The sequence below is a fragment of the Canis lupus genome, chromosome 21 (genome assembly GCF_011100685.1).
Source record: "Canis lupus familiaris isolate Mischka breed German Shepherd chromosome 21, alternate assembly UU_Cfam_GSD_1.0, whole genome shotgun sequence".
Classification (NCBI taxonomy): Eukaryota; Metazoa; Chordata; class Mammalia; order Carnivora; family Canidae; genus Canis; species Canis lupus.
The window spans coordinates 43,087,817-43,105,770 of record NC_049242.1 but is presented as its reverse complement, the minus strand read 5'-3'; the positions used below and the strand labels follow the sequence as shown (position 1 = coordinate 43,105,770).

Sequence of the window (17,954 nt, the reverse complement as noted above, 5' to 3'; positions counted from 1 at the left end):
AACATATTTGCTTCACTGGGAACAAAGCAGTTTTTAGACTTTAATAAATTGCTCCAGCACTTGGTAAATCTAAAAACCAACTATAAAAAAATTCTTAGTCTCTGCTGTAAATATAAAAAGCATACAAAAAACCTAAGTACAAAGAACTGATAAAAACTAAGATTTTTTAAAATAAAATCACCTATTTGTCTATAGGGGGATCAGTAAATACAAAAAAACCACATACCATCATAAACCTTTCATGTTAGGTAATGCTCTAGCCAAGATATCAGAGTACCATATAAATCTCAACTGTCTAACTCAGCTAAGTCACATTTTAGTGAAACACAGCTCTTGGGAAACAGATATGGAAAATGAAAAACAAATCTATATTATATTCCAAATAATACACAAATCAGGAAAAGAAATTTTTTTAAATATAAAGGTTGTTATTCATTGCTACAATATCATGTAAAGCTTATGAAATAACCTCAGAGAATAAAATGAAAGTGAAAGGGAAATTTTAAAAACCTGGTATGTTGTCAATATAGATGTTCTTGAAGTGGAAAGGGTGAGGAAAAATTCCCAAACAAAGGTACGTGGCAGAGGTGATAATATTTTTGACTAAATTAGTGGACTAATTTCCAATAAGAAAGGAAAAACAGAAAATCTGAATTTCTAAGTAAACATGCCAATGTAGAAAGGGAAGGAAGAAGTGAAGAAGGAAAAATGAAAACAATTCATGAGGGAGGAAAGACAAATGACACATATTACGCGCACACACACGTACACAGTATGAAATTTCACATTTGAAATAACCTGAAATGGTACTAACTATAAAATATAAACTGTCTCAAAATAGGTAAATGAGGTCTTAAAAGGAAGCATATAAAATAAGTTCTACCTTACAATATTTGACCCTACTTATTAATAATAACTTCTTAAAATTATTTATTTTTAGCTAATTAATACAAACTAGAGTAATCATTAAAACTATGCCTTGGTATGGGACTTATCTGATACATCTGAAATTCATAGGAATCACAGTAAATAAAAAATATGGTTTAAGCAAATAATCTGAATAAGCAAAGTTTAACTAAACCTATGTCACTGTAATTTATGAATTTCAATTTAAAAAATCTGTACACCAAGTGACAGCACCAATCAGCATTTCTGTTATCAGGATCCTGCACTACAGAGAAGCATCATAAAAGTCTTCCATGAAATAAAGCCAGAGTAAACTAAATCAACTGCTATCACAATGATACCCAAGAGAGGACTTCTACTGTCCAAGATCCGTATGAAATGAACAATTCTGTAGCCTATGCTACTCACCTTGTCTTTGAAGATATGTGGATTTTGGTATATAAAATCTCGGTAACTTTCTGTTCGCACTTTGTCCTAGAGTAGAGAAAGAAAAACACTGTTTACATGGTAGACTGAAAATATAAAAATTTCTAGGAAGATATTTGTTATTTTATCGCATATTGCTAGTTTCCATAGCTACTGTTTTCATGAAAAGCCAAGCTTAATTTTTTTTCCTAAAAGAAAACAATAAAAAATGGAAATGCCACAAACACACAAGGATAATCACTGAAAGTCAGATAAGGGATGTACATATTTTTGTCTTGATGTTTTTGTCTTGATGTGTTATCACTTTATGACTTCAACTGGTTAAAAAAAAAAAAAAAGACTTCAACTGGTAATTAAAGCTAATAGAAGCTGAACATAATGTTTTGTTCCTTTAATAGGGCCTGGGATCAGGAGCCTGACTCCCTGTAGTGGAGGGAATCTATGTTAAATGTTAAAATATTATATTAAAATATGGGAGAAAAATAACCAAAACAGATAAATGCTTACAATTGCATATAAAAAAATGAAACCAAAGGGAATATGGCTTTTCTAAGAATGACACTTATCAGCGCCCATTTGATTTATAATCCTGTTTTGTTTCTAGAAATGTCTGTAGTAGGAAATGATGCTTAAAACCCTGTAACCCAAAGGTAAATCATTTGAGCCATGCAGCTCACATTGATGAGACTTCTGCACTCTGGAGTCTCACACGACCTGTGACCAAGACAGGCACCGGATGATAACATTTATTTTATTTCATGAATAGGGCCGATTCCCTTTTAAATTATTTCAGTTGAGATAGACACAGACAGCAAATTAAGCAGTAAGGGCCTCTGCTGCCAAGTAAATAAAATGAGCACAATAAAAATAGATTAGGAATTCCAGTTTTGGGTTTCACACTAGGTAAAAAGAAATGTTACAGCAAATGCTACAATATAAAAATTTATGGAATCCATACCCTTCAAAAAAATTTTTTAGGCCAGTATTGGGATTTTGGAAAAAAATAAAAAATAAAAGTCTTAAATTAAAAGCCAAGTTGTTTTACTTAGTTACAGGATATAAGAATGGAGAATTACAGAATTCCATGTTTTTTGATGGAATTATTTTAAACTGGTTTACAAAAAACTTCTTTTTAAATATTTTATTTATTTAATTATGAGAGACACAGAGAGAAAGGCAGAGACATAGGCAGAGGAAGAAGCAGGCTTCCTGCAGGGGAGCCTGATGTGGGACTTGATCCCAGTTCCCCAGGATCATGACCCTGAGCCAAAGGCAGACACTCGACCACTGAGCCACCCAGGTGCCCCTAAAAACAGTATTTTAAATCAGGTTTATTAAACCTTTCCCTGCAATTACTTTAAGAATTACTGGAAGAATCTAATGTTTAAATAGATTTACTAATATTAACTTACCAATCTTAAAAGTCTTTTAAAAAATACCATTCCATACATTTGTCATTTTTACACTCTTCTTATACTACAACCAGTGATTTCTGCTGGCTGAACATCAGTCTAGGAGGCAGGCGCTCAGAAAGCTCTCGCCAATCACACTGCCTCACCACTGCTCCAACTTGATCACGAGCACCCAACTCCAGTCCTAACTAAATTCATGCACCACTGCTCCCTTAACTACAGTCCTTCATCCAAGCTCTTTCTACAGACCCATCTGCTTTCATTCACACGTTCACTCTGATGCAATAAAATCCAAAGTGTACCAGAGTGCCTTGGACACAGCAGAGGTTCAATTTAATAACTGAAATTTTGAAAAACCACTAAACGTGAAAATGCAAGCAAATGAAAGACTAGCACTCATAACTACTTCTAAAAATGTATTCTAAAACACTAATGTTTCAATACAATAAACAAAAATTTTAAAAATTATTTTCTTTCATCGCCCTATTTAAGAAACACAAAAGAATAAAATTAAAGCTCCAATACTAAGAAGCAAAATAATTGTTTAAGACTAGTAAAGTGTCATGGAATTATTCCTACAAATATAAAAAAAATTAAGAAAGAGACTATAGAAAAGTATATACCATAAATTTTACAAATATAAATACCAGTATGTTCTAAATGTGTAGGCTTATGTAGGTGGAAGGAATGTAGGCGTCAGCTGGAGATACAATGAGAAGAATGCAGTAAAGAAAAATTATCTAATAGTACCATGATCTGTGATAAATGTTCACCAGGATGAACAATATTTTTCTTGGAAAAAAAAAAGAGAATAATGCGTCTCAGATTTACAACATTAGTCAACAATGACTGTTCCTCAGAAAGATAAGGTGGGCAAAGGATTTTGAGAGTTCGTGTAATCCATCCTTCCATCAACTGTATGCTGAAATTCAAAACTGAGATCTTCATCTCAACTCTAGAACGGGAGATCACAAAATACTTTTATTTATAATTATGATCACAACATATGCCACAATAGTGTCATTGAAATATGAGACTAAGCAACCAAAATTCCAAATAACTCTTCCTATAAAAGCAAGGCCATCCTAAGCGTTAAAGTAAATCCTATACAGTTTCTCAATTTTAAATTATTTATAAAGATCAAGTGAGATTCTAGTAGTAGCACAACCTTAAACAGATTATGTGAGCTAAGAATTGTTTTAAGAAACAAAACAAATTACTGCTTGATATACAGAACATTTTCTACTCATCCACATTTTATAATTTAGCAAAATATAAAATTGATAAATAGTTCTTTTTGCATGGAATAGGTCCTTATTTCCTCTAAAAACTTAATCAAGTCATCCCCGATGAGAGGTAATTACATTGTGTAACAGCTAATGGGAAGTGAGGCATGGAAAATTATACTAATAGGGATTCTTAAATGATTCTCTAAAAGGGAAAAGGTAGCACTGGAAACTTCAAGTTGGAACTTCTTAAATCCGTATGTACGTCAAAAGGACTTAAAGATACAAGATCAGGTGTGAAGATCTTCTAGTAATGGATATACGGCTACAAATTTCCAAGACAGAATTTGGAAACAAGTAGTCAAACCGGGTTTCCTTGATGATTGTACCTAGGACACTTTTATGTGCTATCTATTTGGAGTCTCAATAAACTTATCTGTCTGAAAACCCACACAATTTCCACACCAAAGGCATTAAAGCTTGGTGGCATTTAGATTAATGAGGTGATTTAAAATAACAAACATGGGCTTAAGTTAATTCCTTAAAAAAAAATTCTAGACACAATAAAATTAATTTTAACAAAGAAAAGAGAGTAAGTCAATTTCCTTTAAACAAACTCCCTCTGGACTTAAGAGAACTGTTATTTATAATGCTATACCATTCCCAAGTGACAACAAAAAGCACAACCGTGACATGTCATTAGTAGAGAAATGACATGACATTGATGCATTTGTGTCAGGGGAACATGGTCTTAGGGCTTTCCAAAATAAAACAATCTGGTGAGGAAGAATTTAGGAATGAATTTTTTGTTGGTTTATTTTAAGAAAAGGCTGTAGCATTGAAAATTCACAGAGATGAACATCTAACATTTAAATAAATTTTTTACATTCCACCACTTGTTTTACTATAGATATTTTTAGTTTTACCAAATTAAAAAATTACATCTTACTATTTTACAATCTGTAATACATAATCAAATGTATAATTACCAGGCAAAGCTAGAAATCTACTTCTATTTTATATGGACATTATAAAAATTAAAACAATCAAATTTAAAAACCTTATTTGACCAATTTAGGAAATTCTTCTACATATTAATGATTTCAAGTGTAAAAAAAGTTATGCCATGACAACTGTGAGATTTAGAATTAAACTTTGTACCAAAGAATTATTTGCCCAAATTGAAGTCATACTGCTATTTAAAACACTAAAATTAATCATCCCCTTTGTACATTAAAAGGCAAACGTATAATTTGTTCCTATTTAATAGCTGCTTTTGAGAAGACCTAAACCAGCAGCAGTTTTTTCCAATGTTCTATTTCAAGTAAAAGTAAAGACTGTATAATAAAGATTAATAATGATCTTAAACAGAATTTACAGTTGACTGTGATGCTCCTATAGTCTTTTCCACCCAAGATGTGCTATTAAGCACCAAAGATTTAAAAAGCAATTCTAAAACAACAACAACAAAAAAAAAAACAGTTTTCCTACAGCATATATATTAAAAACTTGTTTTATTCTATTTTTCCTTTAGTATGGATTTGGTGGGTTTGTGCTCTTTTCTAACCTTTAGCATTTCTTCATGTATCCCATAATGCCCGTATGAGCTGAAATAAACACCATCCTCATCTTCCTGGAGGTCTGCAATGGCAGTAGTAGATGACGAGCAGGTTCTGACATCTGCGTTCATCACAAAATCCTGAGCAAATTGTCTGTAATCAATTTGAAATACACCCTTGAGACAGGTTTATTGGACCATGAAAAAAGGAAAGGCTAGAGGTTGAGGGAGAGGAAAGTGGAGGGAGTGGAGAATGCAGTGTGATGAGCCTTCTAACTCACATTCTATCTTAAGCAACTGAAAGCTCCCCCTGCTGGATCTTAAGCAAAAGCATATTCAAACCGAGATGTCAACATTTCTTCTGCAAATCACAAAAACACTGCCAGCTGAAGATTATAGCCATTTGTATCTTTCAACTGAACAAAAGCACATTCTCTTTATTCAATATCTCTACTGTTCTAAAACCTTATTTTAGCAACGGAATCAATGTGGTATATTTCAACACTATTAATATTCTTTCAAACCATATCATCTCAGGGGAAGTGTTCTATGGGCAGAAAGGTGACTCAAATTGAGAATTACTAGGTATGCCACCACCACCCACTGCAGCTCTAAAACTCAATTCCCTCTCTGATCACAATGTATTAAGAATCTATAACGTGGGATCCCTGGGTGGCGCAGCGGTTTGGCACCTGCCTTTGGCCCAGGGCGCGATCCTGGAGACCCGGGATCGAATCCCACATCAGGCTCCTGGTGCATGGAGCCTGCTTCTCCCTCTGCCTGTGTCTCTGCCTCTCTCTCTCTCTCTGTGACTATCATAAATAAATAAATTTAAAAAATTTAAAAAAAAAAATCTATAATGTATATGGGGGAGAAACACAAAGAGGTAGATAGTAGAGTTGTTGTTGGTTAATAAATTAACCAGAATAAAATTTCAAAAATGGGGAGAGGGAACCACAATCAAGCTATCCAATGTTCCCTGCTGGACATCCCGGCAAACCATCAAGTGGGTACTAGGGAAATGGCAATTGACTTACAAATCCAACAGCTAAAGCTATACTTGGTAAAAACGCAGAATCTCAGGCCCTATGTCAGACCTCTGAATCAGAACGTACAGTTTAACAAATTCCCAGGTGGTTCATATGCACATTAAATTCTGTGAAGTACTAAGCCAGTAGAAGGCTAATTTACTCACTGGAGAAAACCATCCTATGTATCTGGTTTTCTAACTGAATACTACATAATTATACTTTGATTCTTTAAAAACAAAAATTTCAACACTGTATTGTCCTCCAACCTAAAAAAATATTAATTACTCTCCTTTAAAAGCCTAGGAGAAAAAAAGTAAATGGAGAAATTTATTAGATACAAAGCATTTCAAAGGAAAGCAATATCAAAGAACAAAAGCACTCAAGAGGCCAACACTCCCAGAATAATAACCATTAGTACAAAAGTAATTATAAAGAAGTATGTGAGAAGAGGTAAAACCACAAAATTTTATGTTAATCAACTATATCTATAACATATAAAAATGCTAATATTAATTAATATCATTAATTTAAAATAAATTTAAAATTAAATACCTACATTGTGCTTTCCAGTATATGAAATGTTTTACCATATTCCACCTTATTCTTAGTGGTATTACTTTTAGTATCTAAATAAATAATTTTCTGTAAGATTGATAAATTACTTCATTTTTTGCAGATCCTCACGTGCTCTAGCTAATGCAGCTTCAGCAGACAGTGCCCTGGCTTCCATATGTTTCAATTTTTCAACAACGGATGTGTTTTCATTGAGGCCATTGGGATATGAGAATGGGACTGACACTGGTTCATAAAGATCTTCTACATCTAAAGAAATAAATGGACATTATTATCAGGACATCTTCTGACAATGAAGCAAATATAAACATGTTATCAATAAATACAAAGTGCCTATTATGCAGCCAACTGAGAAATATTTGTAAAAGTATTTCTAATTAAATATTTAATATTCAAACTGTTTCCATTTAAATTTAAAAAGCATGTTGTTACTCTAAGTTTTTCATTAGGGGGCTAAATTAACCATATATAAATGCATTAATTATACTGAACTAAAACTAGGAAGGAACAAAAAAAAATGGAAAAAATCCTTGAATGTATTGACTACCAGGTTTCTTTTACACACATTACATTTCATTTCACCCTCAAAACAAACCTAACATGTAACATTTATTCCTATTTTAAGGCATGGGAAATATAAATTTCAGAGGAATTAAGTGACTACAGCCCAAAGTCATTTGGCTGTTTAATGAAAAAAACTACGATTCAAACCCATGCCTGCCCTCCTAGCTCATATTATTGCCAGTTCACCAGGTCCCTTCTCAGACACAGGTATGACATTTAGATATTCATTAAGGACAGTGTGTGCATAAGGAATTCTACACATTCAGTAACTTTTTCATCCTAAGTAAGGGATACTGCAATCTATACATCAATGTCTATTGCTGATATTACTGACATCCTAATTCCTAGTATTAAAAATTCTTGATTTGACTTTAATTTCACTATGTATGAACTCATTAACTTCCACTGTAAAACTAATACTTCTGCTAACAGAAATTAATATATGGAGTTAGTGAGTGAGGTCAAAATCCCAGTGTCTATCATTCAGTCCAATTAACTCTCTGATCAACTTAAAGCAATAAAAACAATGCATTTATATTTTCTCTTCAGTACAGCACTTGGAGAAATATGGCTTTTTTTCTTATTCAGTTTTTAGTTGTGACACTTCTAGAGTTGAGACAAAATAACTAAGCTTAATAAATGCATGGGAATATTGTAACTTAGAGACTATAGCCTAAATCGAACTTATAAAAGCAGTAGTACAATATGCCACTAATCTCTAATCAGTCTGAAGAAGACTGAGTCACTGTTTTAAAAAACTATACATTCATTTATTATTTAATTCACCAAAAATTAATGAGAGCAACAAGATACGTTAAGGACGGTACACCATATCTTCTACTCCTTACTATATAACTCTGTGTATCTTGTTTTCAAACTTCGTCAAACTGTAAGCCAACTTGTTAAGTTACAGATTAGAAATGAACAAAGGAATTGATTTCTTTGCTTTAAAAGGTTTGTTTTGCTCTTTGCTGCAATAAAAGAACAGAAACTTTCAGCACTAATAATATGGAGACAATCAGATATATTAAATGTTGAATGTTGAAAAGAAGAAAGGGTTCAGTCAACATTAAGACCCATAACTATAATTTATTAAAGTCTAATTAATAGTTCTAAGCCACATTCAGAAAGATGAATCTCCACATCTACATTCTGTCTCAGGAGGTTCGAATCTCCTAGATACTTCATTTCAGCAGCTAAGAACTACCACAAAGGATGGTCAATTTATCAAGAAGACCTAACGATTATAAATGACCATAAACCTTACAAAAGCAAAAACTGATAGAATTAAAAGGCAAAAATAGACAAATCTTCAGTCATAGAAATGTAAATACATCGCTGTCAATGATGAATTAGAAAAGTTAAAAAACATGTAAAAGATCAGAACTAAAATATTCAGCACCCTGAACTCTATCTAGAATACTGCACCCAAGAACTGTATCTGACACTTCTGTAACAGTGATTTTGTAGTCTGCTCATCAACGTCGGTTTTTCAGATGTTTTTTTCATTACCAGAATACAGTTTTACATTTTTGACAAGAACAGCAGAAAAATGATGTTGTATCCTGAGTGCATTTTACTAAGGTGTCAATAGGATTTATTATTGGTGATGTTAACCTTGATCAGTTGGCTGTGGTAGTGTCTACTGGAGAAGTTAACATCTCCTCTGTATTTAAATTTCTTGGGCAGATACTGTGAACTATGCAAGTCCTATTCCACCTTAAATTTTTGCCCACTAATCTTAGCATCCATTGGTGGGTCTTTTCTGCAAGTTATTACTGTGTTGTTCGCCTAATGGTGATTTTCTATTTTTCTCTTCCCTTCTACATTTACTAGTGAAAATCTTATTCTAAGTTTAAGTTGGGAGATCCCTGGGTGGCGTAGTGGTTTGGCGCCTGCCTTTGGTCCAGGGTGCGATCCTAGAGACCCAGGATCGAATCCCACGTCGGGCTCCCGGTGCATGGAGCCTGCTTCTCCCTCTGCCTGTGTCTCTGCCTCTCTCTCTCTCTCTCTGTGTGTGACTATCATAAATAAATTTAAAAAGAAAAAAAAAAAAGTTTAAGTTGCTCCTTCTTCATGTATTTCTTTGGTTGATTAGGTCAGTTCGGATCCAAGCTATTTATTCCGTCCTATGGGTTAAAACCCAATACTGCCACTTTCTGTATTGATCAAATTAGCCCAGCTTCGGCCATTAGCAGTCCTTCAGGTTGGCTCCTGAATTCTTGTGTAAGTCCCCACCTCCCCCCACCTTTTAAGTACTTCCCTGCTTTGGCGCACAAGCTGTTCCAAACTCATGTTGTATCATCCTGCCCAATCCATGGAATCAATCACTTCTCTAAAGAGCCTTGGTTCCTTTTATTGGATAATGGTGTTAAAATCTGGGCAGTAGGCATGCTCATTGCTACTGGAGTTTTTCTAGGCTGTCTCAACAGAGCTAGGAAATACATGTGTATATACCAACCCAAATAGACACACATGCCTCTATTTCTGTATCTATCTCTATGTACATTAAAAACTGTGAATTCATGCTGGTAACTCTGATACCAATCTATCACCATAGGACTCATTTCATCCTACCCTTTTTCCTTATCTGAAACCTCCTTCTCTAACAGTGAGAAACACAGCTCTTATTATTCATAATATATTTACTTGTCCATGCTATTACAAAAAAAGAAGTCCCAGGATTGCTAATCCATACCCTGCAAATAACAACTTTACTGACATCACAGCATTTATGTAGTCTTTCTACTTGGGAGCCTCAGCACAATATCCAGTCAAGACTTTCAGTTACTTCCACAGCTCTTTCCTTCCCCATCCCCTTTGGCAGTTACATTATTCCTTTGTAATATGGTTAGGTTCATTTGTTAGTGTTTGGATCCCATTTTGGACCATCACTACCCTCATACATCCTGGTTGCTTTGCTGGTTTCTTCGTTACATGAAGGCTATGAGAAATACTACTACAGTCCTAAAAGTCGGGGCTATACAAAAGGTACTCTCAGAGAAATGTCGTTCCCTTGTTATCCCTGTTACCTCAACCCCATTGTGCCCTTCTCTCCCTCCCTGTCCCACTAAACCCCATACTTAACTACTCTCTTTAGTTTCCAGTTTATCCTACCTGTATTTCTTTTGTACAAATGAGCACACACATGCATTTTCTCAAATCCCTTTTTTTCTTACATAGACAGAATATCTTACTGTAGATACTCTTTTGAGTTTTGCCTTCTCCTATTTAACAATATGTCTTGGACATCACTCTATCGGTTCAGAGATCTTTGGGTCTTTTTTTAGTAGATGGTGTGGATATACAATAGTTTATTCAACTACTCTCCTAAATGTATGGGCACTTAAGTTGTTGTAAATATTTAAAAATCACAATACTATACTTAATAATTTTGTATATATGTATTTTCAGAATATTGGAAGTATACCTAAAAACAGATTCTTATCAGTGAAACCACTGTTAAAAAGTAAATGTGTGTACAGTTTGGTTAGGTGTTGCCAAAATTGCATACTACCAGCAATGTATGACAGTGCTTACCTCCTCAGCTTTATCAACAAAACATGTCATATTTTAAAAGTATTTACCAATCTGATAGCTAAGAAATGGCATCTCACTGTTGGGCTACTTTTGAACCTTTAGTGAACTGTCTAATCATGTATTTTCCCCCCTACTGTTCTATCAAGTGTTTGATCCTTTGTCCCTTAATGTAGAAGAGTTTGTGATGGAGACAGACCGGAGACAGACCGCACAAGTGGGGGGGGCGGGGGGGGGGGCAGCAGGCAGAAGAGGGAGAAGCAGGCTCCCCAATGGGCAGAGTCCAATACAGGGCTCAATCCCAGGACCTTGGGATCATGACCTGAGCCAAACGCAGATGCTTAACGTGCTTAACGACTGAGCCACCCAGGTGCCCCTACATTGTACTCAAAAAGAAAAAAAAAAAAAAAACACACATTTTATTTACTTCGATTTCATTTGTTTTTCCCTAACATCCCCTTTTCTGATCCAAGATCTTATCCAGGATACTATAATTCATTCAGTTGTCATGTCTCCTTTTTTTTTCAGTTGTCATGTCTCCTTAAGCCTCTCTTAGCCATGACAGTTTCTTACATGTTCCTTGTTTTTGAGGACCTTGGCAGTTTTGAAGAGTATTGGTCAGGTAGTTTATAGAATGACCTTTACTTTGTGTGTCTCATGGTTTTTCATAGTTCAACTGAGGTTATCAGTTTTGGGGAAGAAGACTAGAGTTTTCTCTAGTGCCACTCACATCATATTATATAAAGAGTTCATAGCATCAACATGATTTATCACTGATGTGATATCTGGCCCCCGCCCCCCATACTGTACTTTAATTGCCTATTTTCTTAGTCACCGCCTTTATTATTATTTATATTTATTTATTATTATTCAATCATCTTTAAATGCTCAGAGCCTCATACTTAGAAGATGCTCAATAAATATTTACTGAAAGGCAGTGGAGATGCAATGGTAAGTAATCAAGCTTAGAGCTGGGAGACCGACAAACTTCTCTTCCACTTCTCTCCACCAATGGCTAGGAACACAGGCTATTTGAGAGAAGCAGGCAGTGTTTGCAAGGGCATGCCCAGTTCAAGTTCTCCTTCTTTTACTAAGCTGCTTTAAGTGGTCCAGATCAAAGTCATGGCTTCTTCATCCAAACTCGTAGGCCTTATTTATTTACTAATAAAAATAAATTCTCCTTTATTAAGCACTTACTCTGACAGGTACTATGCTAATATGCATTACCTTTGTGACAACTTTCTAAGGTAATGTCATTATCACCTTTTTACAAATTAAGGCTAAAAGAAATCAACTTTATATACCATTGGAGAGTTAGTCAATGCAGATCTGTAACCACCGTGACCAGCACACAACACTCAGTATATGTTGATCTGAATAATCTGTTCCTCTTCTGAACTGTACTACCTTTTCTACTTCTCATGAAACTTACAACACTTGACCTTATAACACAAGACAGATATTTAAAAACAAAACACTTACTATTAAGACTGTGGGCTTCCTATGAGAAAGATTCATTCTTCGTGTTTAGAAACATTTAACATTACTATGTTCATGTGAGTATTCGATAAACGATTTTGAATGTAGGAAGTCATGAAGAGCACTTAGTAGGCACTTTGTCATTTATCAAAGAGATCACTGTGGTCACTCCAGGGAGAAATGAGATTAGACAGTATTTGTAAAAATAGGAAAGAATCAACCTGGGACTCACCAAATTTGGGAACTAGAAAGAATCATAGAAATCTGGCCCAGGTTCTTCATTTTATAGATGAAAACTTAACAGAAAGCTCTGTCCAGGGTCACATAGTTCCTAAATCCTACACTGAGGAGCTTACTACTCCAGCACACCGCCACATAACTTAATGATGGTCCTTCTCATGGAAATGAATAGTTTTCCACAGTTCTCATACTCATCAGAGAACGGTTCAACTCCACACGGTCAAACTTCTGTATGTGAAGGTACATGTCTGTTTAGAATGGTCCCACTAATCTGAACAAACCCTCTTCCTCGCCTGACACAAGAAACATGGAAGAAAATATAAATAAAGGGTAAAAAGCAAAAAACACTAACCCTGGTAAGTTAGAACAATAAAGTATCTATAAGAAGCCAAAAGAATTTTCACAAGTTCCCTGTACAATAAGGAATGAGCCAGGGTGCCCAGGTGGCTCAATCAGTTAAGTGCTCTACTTGACTCCTGATTTTGGTTCAGGTCATGATCTCGTGGGTCCTGCGACTGAGCCCCCACCACAAGCTTCACACTCAGGGGTAAGTTCGCTTGTGATTCTCTCCCTCTACTCCACTCGCATGTGCACACAACTCTCTCCCTCAATAAATAAATAAATCTTAAAGAGTCAACTAGAGAATGAGCAAATGCACAGAGCAAATAACCAAATAAGAAAGCTATAATCAAAAAAGGAAAAATAAATGAATGAATGAATGAATGAATAAATAAATAAATAATAAGGAAAGTGGCCCTGCCACATGGAAGGCTATAGAGTTAGTGTGAACACATGGAAATTTAAGTGGAATCTGTTCTGCATCAAAACAAAATCTCAGGGATGCTGGGTAGGTCAGCAGTTGCGTGGCTGCCTTCAGCTCAGGGCATGATCCTGGGTCCTGGGAACCAGTCCCACGTTGGACTCCCAGCGAGGAGCCTGCTTCTCCCTCTGCCTATGTCTCTGCCTTTATCTCTGTGTCTCTCATGAATAAACAAATAAAATCTTTAAAAAAAAAAAATCTCAGTAAATTTGATGCCTTAAGAAAAGTCAATTATCTGATCTAAATACATCAAACAAAAGCAGCAAGTATTATTAAATCTACTTTAAATTTTTTGAAGCAGAAAAAATAATCAGATTTCAAAATTTTGATTAATTTAAATTTAAAATTTAGCTAATTTTAGCTAAATTAACTAAATTAAAATTTTAGTCAATTTTAGTAGACTAAAATTTAGCCCACAAGTAAAAATTATTTTCTCAAGTGTCCCTATGTTTCAGAACATCTTGTATACAATATTTAAACAAACTCCTATTTCTAAATTTCTCTCTCAGATGGTCAGTGTGACTATGAGTTCTTAACTTCCCTATTGAAACCAGCTACCTGGTGAGGTCTTTAGAGAATTAAGGAGATGATATATTTGCTTAGAACATTTAACTACCATTTGCCATTACAAATGACCCTAAGTAAAAGTAGACTCAGTATTTCATCTTACCAAATTGAAGTAATAAGTCATCTTCTAATACTGGCTTCAAATACTCTTCTTTCTCCCAAGGCACTGGGTTGTAGATGGAATTCATATACTCAACTGTAGGATTCTGGATGTAAAATTAATTGCATTTTTTTATTGTATATAATCACAACGTCCCTCCCCCCCCACCCCCAACAAAAGATAGGAAAGTTGAGGAATCATGTCTACCTTACATAAAATCTCTATTTAAGGAGTCTGTGTTCGCTTGTCACTTCGTTAACCTATTGTATGATTGCTTAGGTTAAGCAATATGGTTTTTTTTTTTTTAATATTTTATTTATTTATGACAGATACAGAGAGAGAGAGAGAGGCAGAGACACAGGCAGAGGGAGAAGCAGGCTCCATGCACCGGGAGCCCGATGTGGGATTCGATCCCGGGTCTCCAGGATCATGCCCTGGGCCAAAGGCAGGCACCAAACCGCTGCGCCACCCAGGGATCCCAGCAATATGGTTTCAATGCACTTTTTTATTGTTTGGATTTGGGGGACATGGGAACATAAACAATCATTTGAATAAAAGAGAGAAAAGGATTAAGTATTTGAAAAATAGAACAAAGACAACCACAGTACTTGAAATCACACTAGAAATTATTTCTGATGTAGGGCAATACTGTGCATCAGTATTATCAGGCCCTGAATTACTTTTTCACATAAATCAATTCACCTCTTGGACAAAGTTAAAAATAATACCTTACTAAGCATGTGTATTCACTTCCTTGGTGCTCTATGTTGTACTAGTGTCTAATGTTTATGATTCCCTCAACATGATGATTATATAGCAGTTCTTTGTATTCTTCTAAAGTCAATTCATCAATAGTCACAGCAGTATTTCTTTAGTTTCCAAACAAAATTATGATTTTTTAAAAAGATTTATTTATTCATGAGAGACACGGAGAGAGAGGCAGAGACACAGGCAGAGAGAGAAGCAGGCTCCATGCAGGGAGCCTGATGTGGGACTTCATCTTGGGACTCCAGGATCACGCCCTGGGCCAAAGGCAGACGCTCAACTGCTGAGCCACCCAAGGATCCCACCAAACAAAATTATAAAATAAGCTATCAACTTACCTTAAGTCTAATAAAATTTATTAGTTTAATGTATCCATAAAATTCAAGTCCTAAAGAGAAAAAAAAGATATTCACCTGTTTTAATATGAGTTTTGTTTCACTGACCTATTATTCTATAGAGGTTTCTCTGGTTAGATAATAAAATATTTCTATCCTCTAAACTACAACTTATAATATTTTGAATTTCTTATTAAGAACTAGAAATAGTAACTTTAATACTTCCAAATACTTTGACAAAAGCACATGGATGACAATTTTTACTGTCTGTCTTGCATTTCTAAAAAGTAGGAAATTAATTTTTAGAATTGAAATCCTCATTTGTTAAGAAAAATACAAGTCAGGAAAATTCAGTTGTAGATTTTACCAAGTATTTGGCAGGTGATATTAGAGCCCAAAGTCTCTAAATTCCCTATTTTTTAGGGTGCCTATCAAATTATAGTTTTGGCTAGACACGGAGTATACAAAGTATTTATATTAAGCTAAATGATGTAAATCAAAAAACAATGAGGCTTGCTTTCTTTCCATAGGTGAAGCAGCATTTAAAACGTGGAAAAGCAACAGAATATCCAACCAACTGGGTATTATTTGTCATGACAAATGTTATGAGAAACACAACAGCATTTAAAATGTTTTATATGCATAAGAGCATACAAAAACCTCTATTTGTTAAATGAAAAAAATTTTAAAATTACATTTAAAAGTGTGATTTCAATTCAGTTTAAGAATGTATATAAAAAAAACCCCAAAAAGTCATTCATGTCTTACAAAAGCAGCTGCAGTTAAACTTATGAATTATAAACATATTTTATCACATAATGTCTTTTCTAATTGATAGCAAATATAAAGACTGAAAAAACGAATTCTGTATTACGTTAGTTTCAGTGGAATACTGTAGCTCTTCATCCATTTAAGGAAGCAGACTTGAATTATAAGGGAAGTATGCTCGAATGCAAGTTTCAAAAGAATCATCTAGATATTTTGTTCACCACCTTAACTTCAGCACTCCTTTTTCTAGACTCTTACCAAACTCAACCTTGTATGCCCTGAAGTTCATGTTATGCTTTGACCTAGTAAGTTGCCTCTTTTCCACAACGATCCCACCTTCTTTCCCGGACTCCGACTCTATCCTTGCTCTCCTTAATTCTAATATGATAAAAATGCAATCACGTGCCAAAGTTGTTTTTCCTTTTTAGCTGTAAAGTCAATATAAGCTTAAGTACAGCAAATCTTATCTAGAAGAGTGACTTAAAATTAGTTCTCTTCCAATGGCCAATTTCATAGGATAGGTTGGTACATTTTTCACTCTATTGAACTTGTGTAGGAAAGGTCTTGAAGAATACAAAGTGTGAACTTAAATCTTGCAACTAAACTCTTTATTCCAAACAATACTCACCATGTTTATGGACCATGTTATCAATATGAAATTGATGCTCAGACTTACAGTGTGAAAACGTTTCTTCGGCAGATATAAATAACCTGAAAAAACAAACAACAGCTTCATGAATTAGTCCCCTCCAAAGTCTAAATACTGATTTCATGTTTAATATACCCTTCTTCCCCCATTCTGCTGATTTCTGGTTTTATATCCAGTTAAGAAAAAAAGACACATACTTGTAAATGAGAGGGATCAGGCATTTCTAAAGGGAATTAGTACCTGAGTCTCATTTCAGACCCTCAACAAACTACATTGTAAGTGTCACAGTTCATTTATGTGTGAAATCACAGCACCGAGTTTATCAAAAGGCTTCTAAGGAAGAGAACTCCCTTTGATACACTGTTATTCTCAAGATACTAAAATTCCCTACAGAAGGCTCTTTTCTCTGTGTCAGCGCTGCTTCCAGAGGCTTTGAACTGAGACAGCTCACGCTGCTTTTAGAAATAAAGCATGGGGATCCCTGGGTGGTGTGAGGGCCGAGCCTCTGATCCGAGGCCTGCAACCCGAAGGGCACTTGGGATACGGAGGGGCCGCACCCCGCCTGCGCGCTGCACACACGCCCCAGCTGGTGGGCGACCGAGGGTTGACCTAGTGACTCAGGTCACGACCTCAGCCTATCGCAAAGCAGCACATCCCTGAGGCTCAGTAAATACCGTTTTATGACACCCTGAGTGTCCTGGACGTTCCGGAGCCACGCCCGCGGCGCCACCTGTGCTCCCACCTGCGGGACTACGCCAGCCACCAAGCCCCGCGCCCGGCTTACGGGAAGCCGCAAAGTGTTTATTCCCCTCGCACTGGCCGATGCCAAGCAGGCCTCGTTCCTGCCCGCCGGTCCGGAAAGCCAGAGCTCACGAGGATGACGGCCACGCAGGGCTTTACGTGGAAAGAGCGTGTGTGCGGACGGAAGGCAGACCCCAGCTCCGTGACCTCGAGTCAGGGATGGCGCGCGCTCGGCTTCCCTGCGCGGGGAAGAGCAT

General features: G+C 35.7%; 1 protein-coding gene across 3 annotated transcripts in view; it reads right to left on the bottom strand.

Annotated features, from left to right (window-relative positions):
* The window catches only part of PRMT3 (protein arginine methyltransferase 3), a 123,955-nt gene that overhangs the window by 105,264 nt on the left and 737 nt on the right, over window positions 1–17,954 (bottom strand). For 2 of the 3 annotated variants that reach the window (XM_038569256.1, XM_038569257.1), the window contains 6 exons: window positions 16,936–17,018; window positions 15,543–15,592; window positions 14,443–14,545; window positions 7,222–7,381; window positions 5,538–5,682; window positions 1,315–1,380 (listed from right to left, as the gene is read on the bottom strand). In XM_038569256.1, coding sequence (XP_038425184.1) covers window positions 1,315–1,380; window positions 5,538–5,682; window positions 7,222–7,381; window positions 14,443–14,545; window positions 15,543–15,592; window positions 16,936–17,018 — 607 coding nt within the window. The remainder of the gene's footprint in view (window positions 1–1,314; window positions 1,381–5,537; window positions 5,683–7,221; window positions 7,382–14,442; window positions 14,546–15,542; window positions 15,593–16,935; window positions 17,019–17,954) is intronic. The other variant, XM_038569258.1, reaches the window with a different exon arrangement.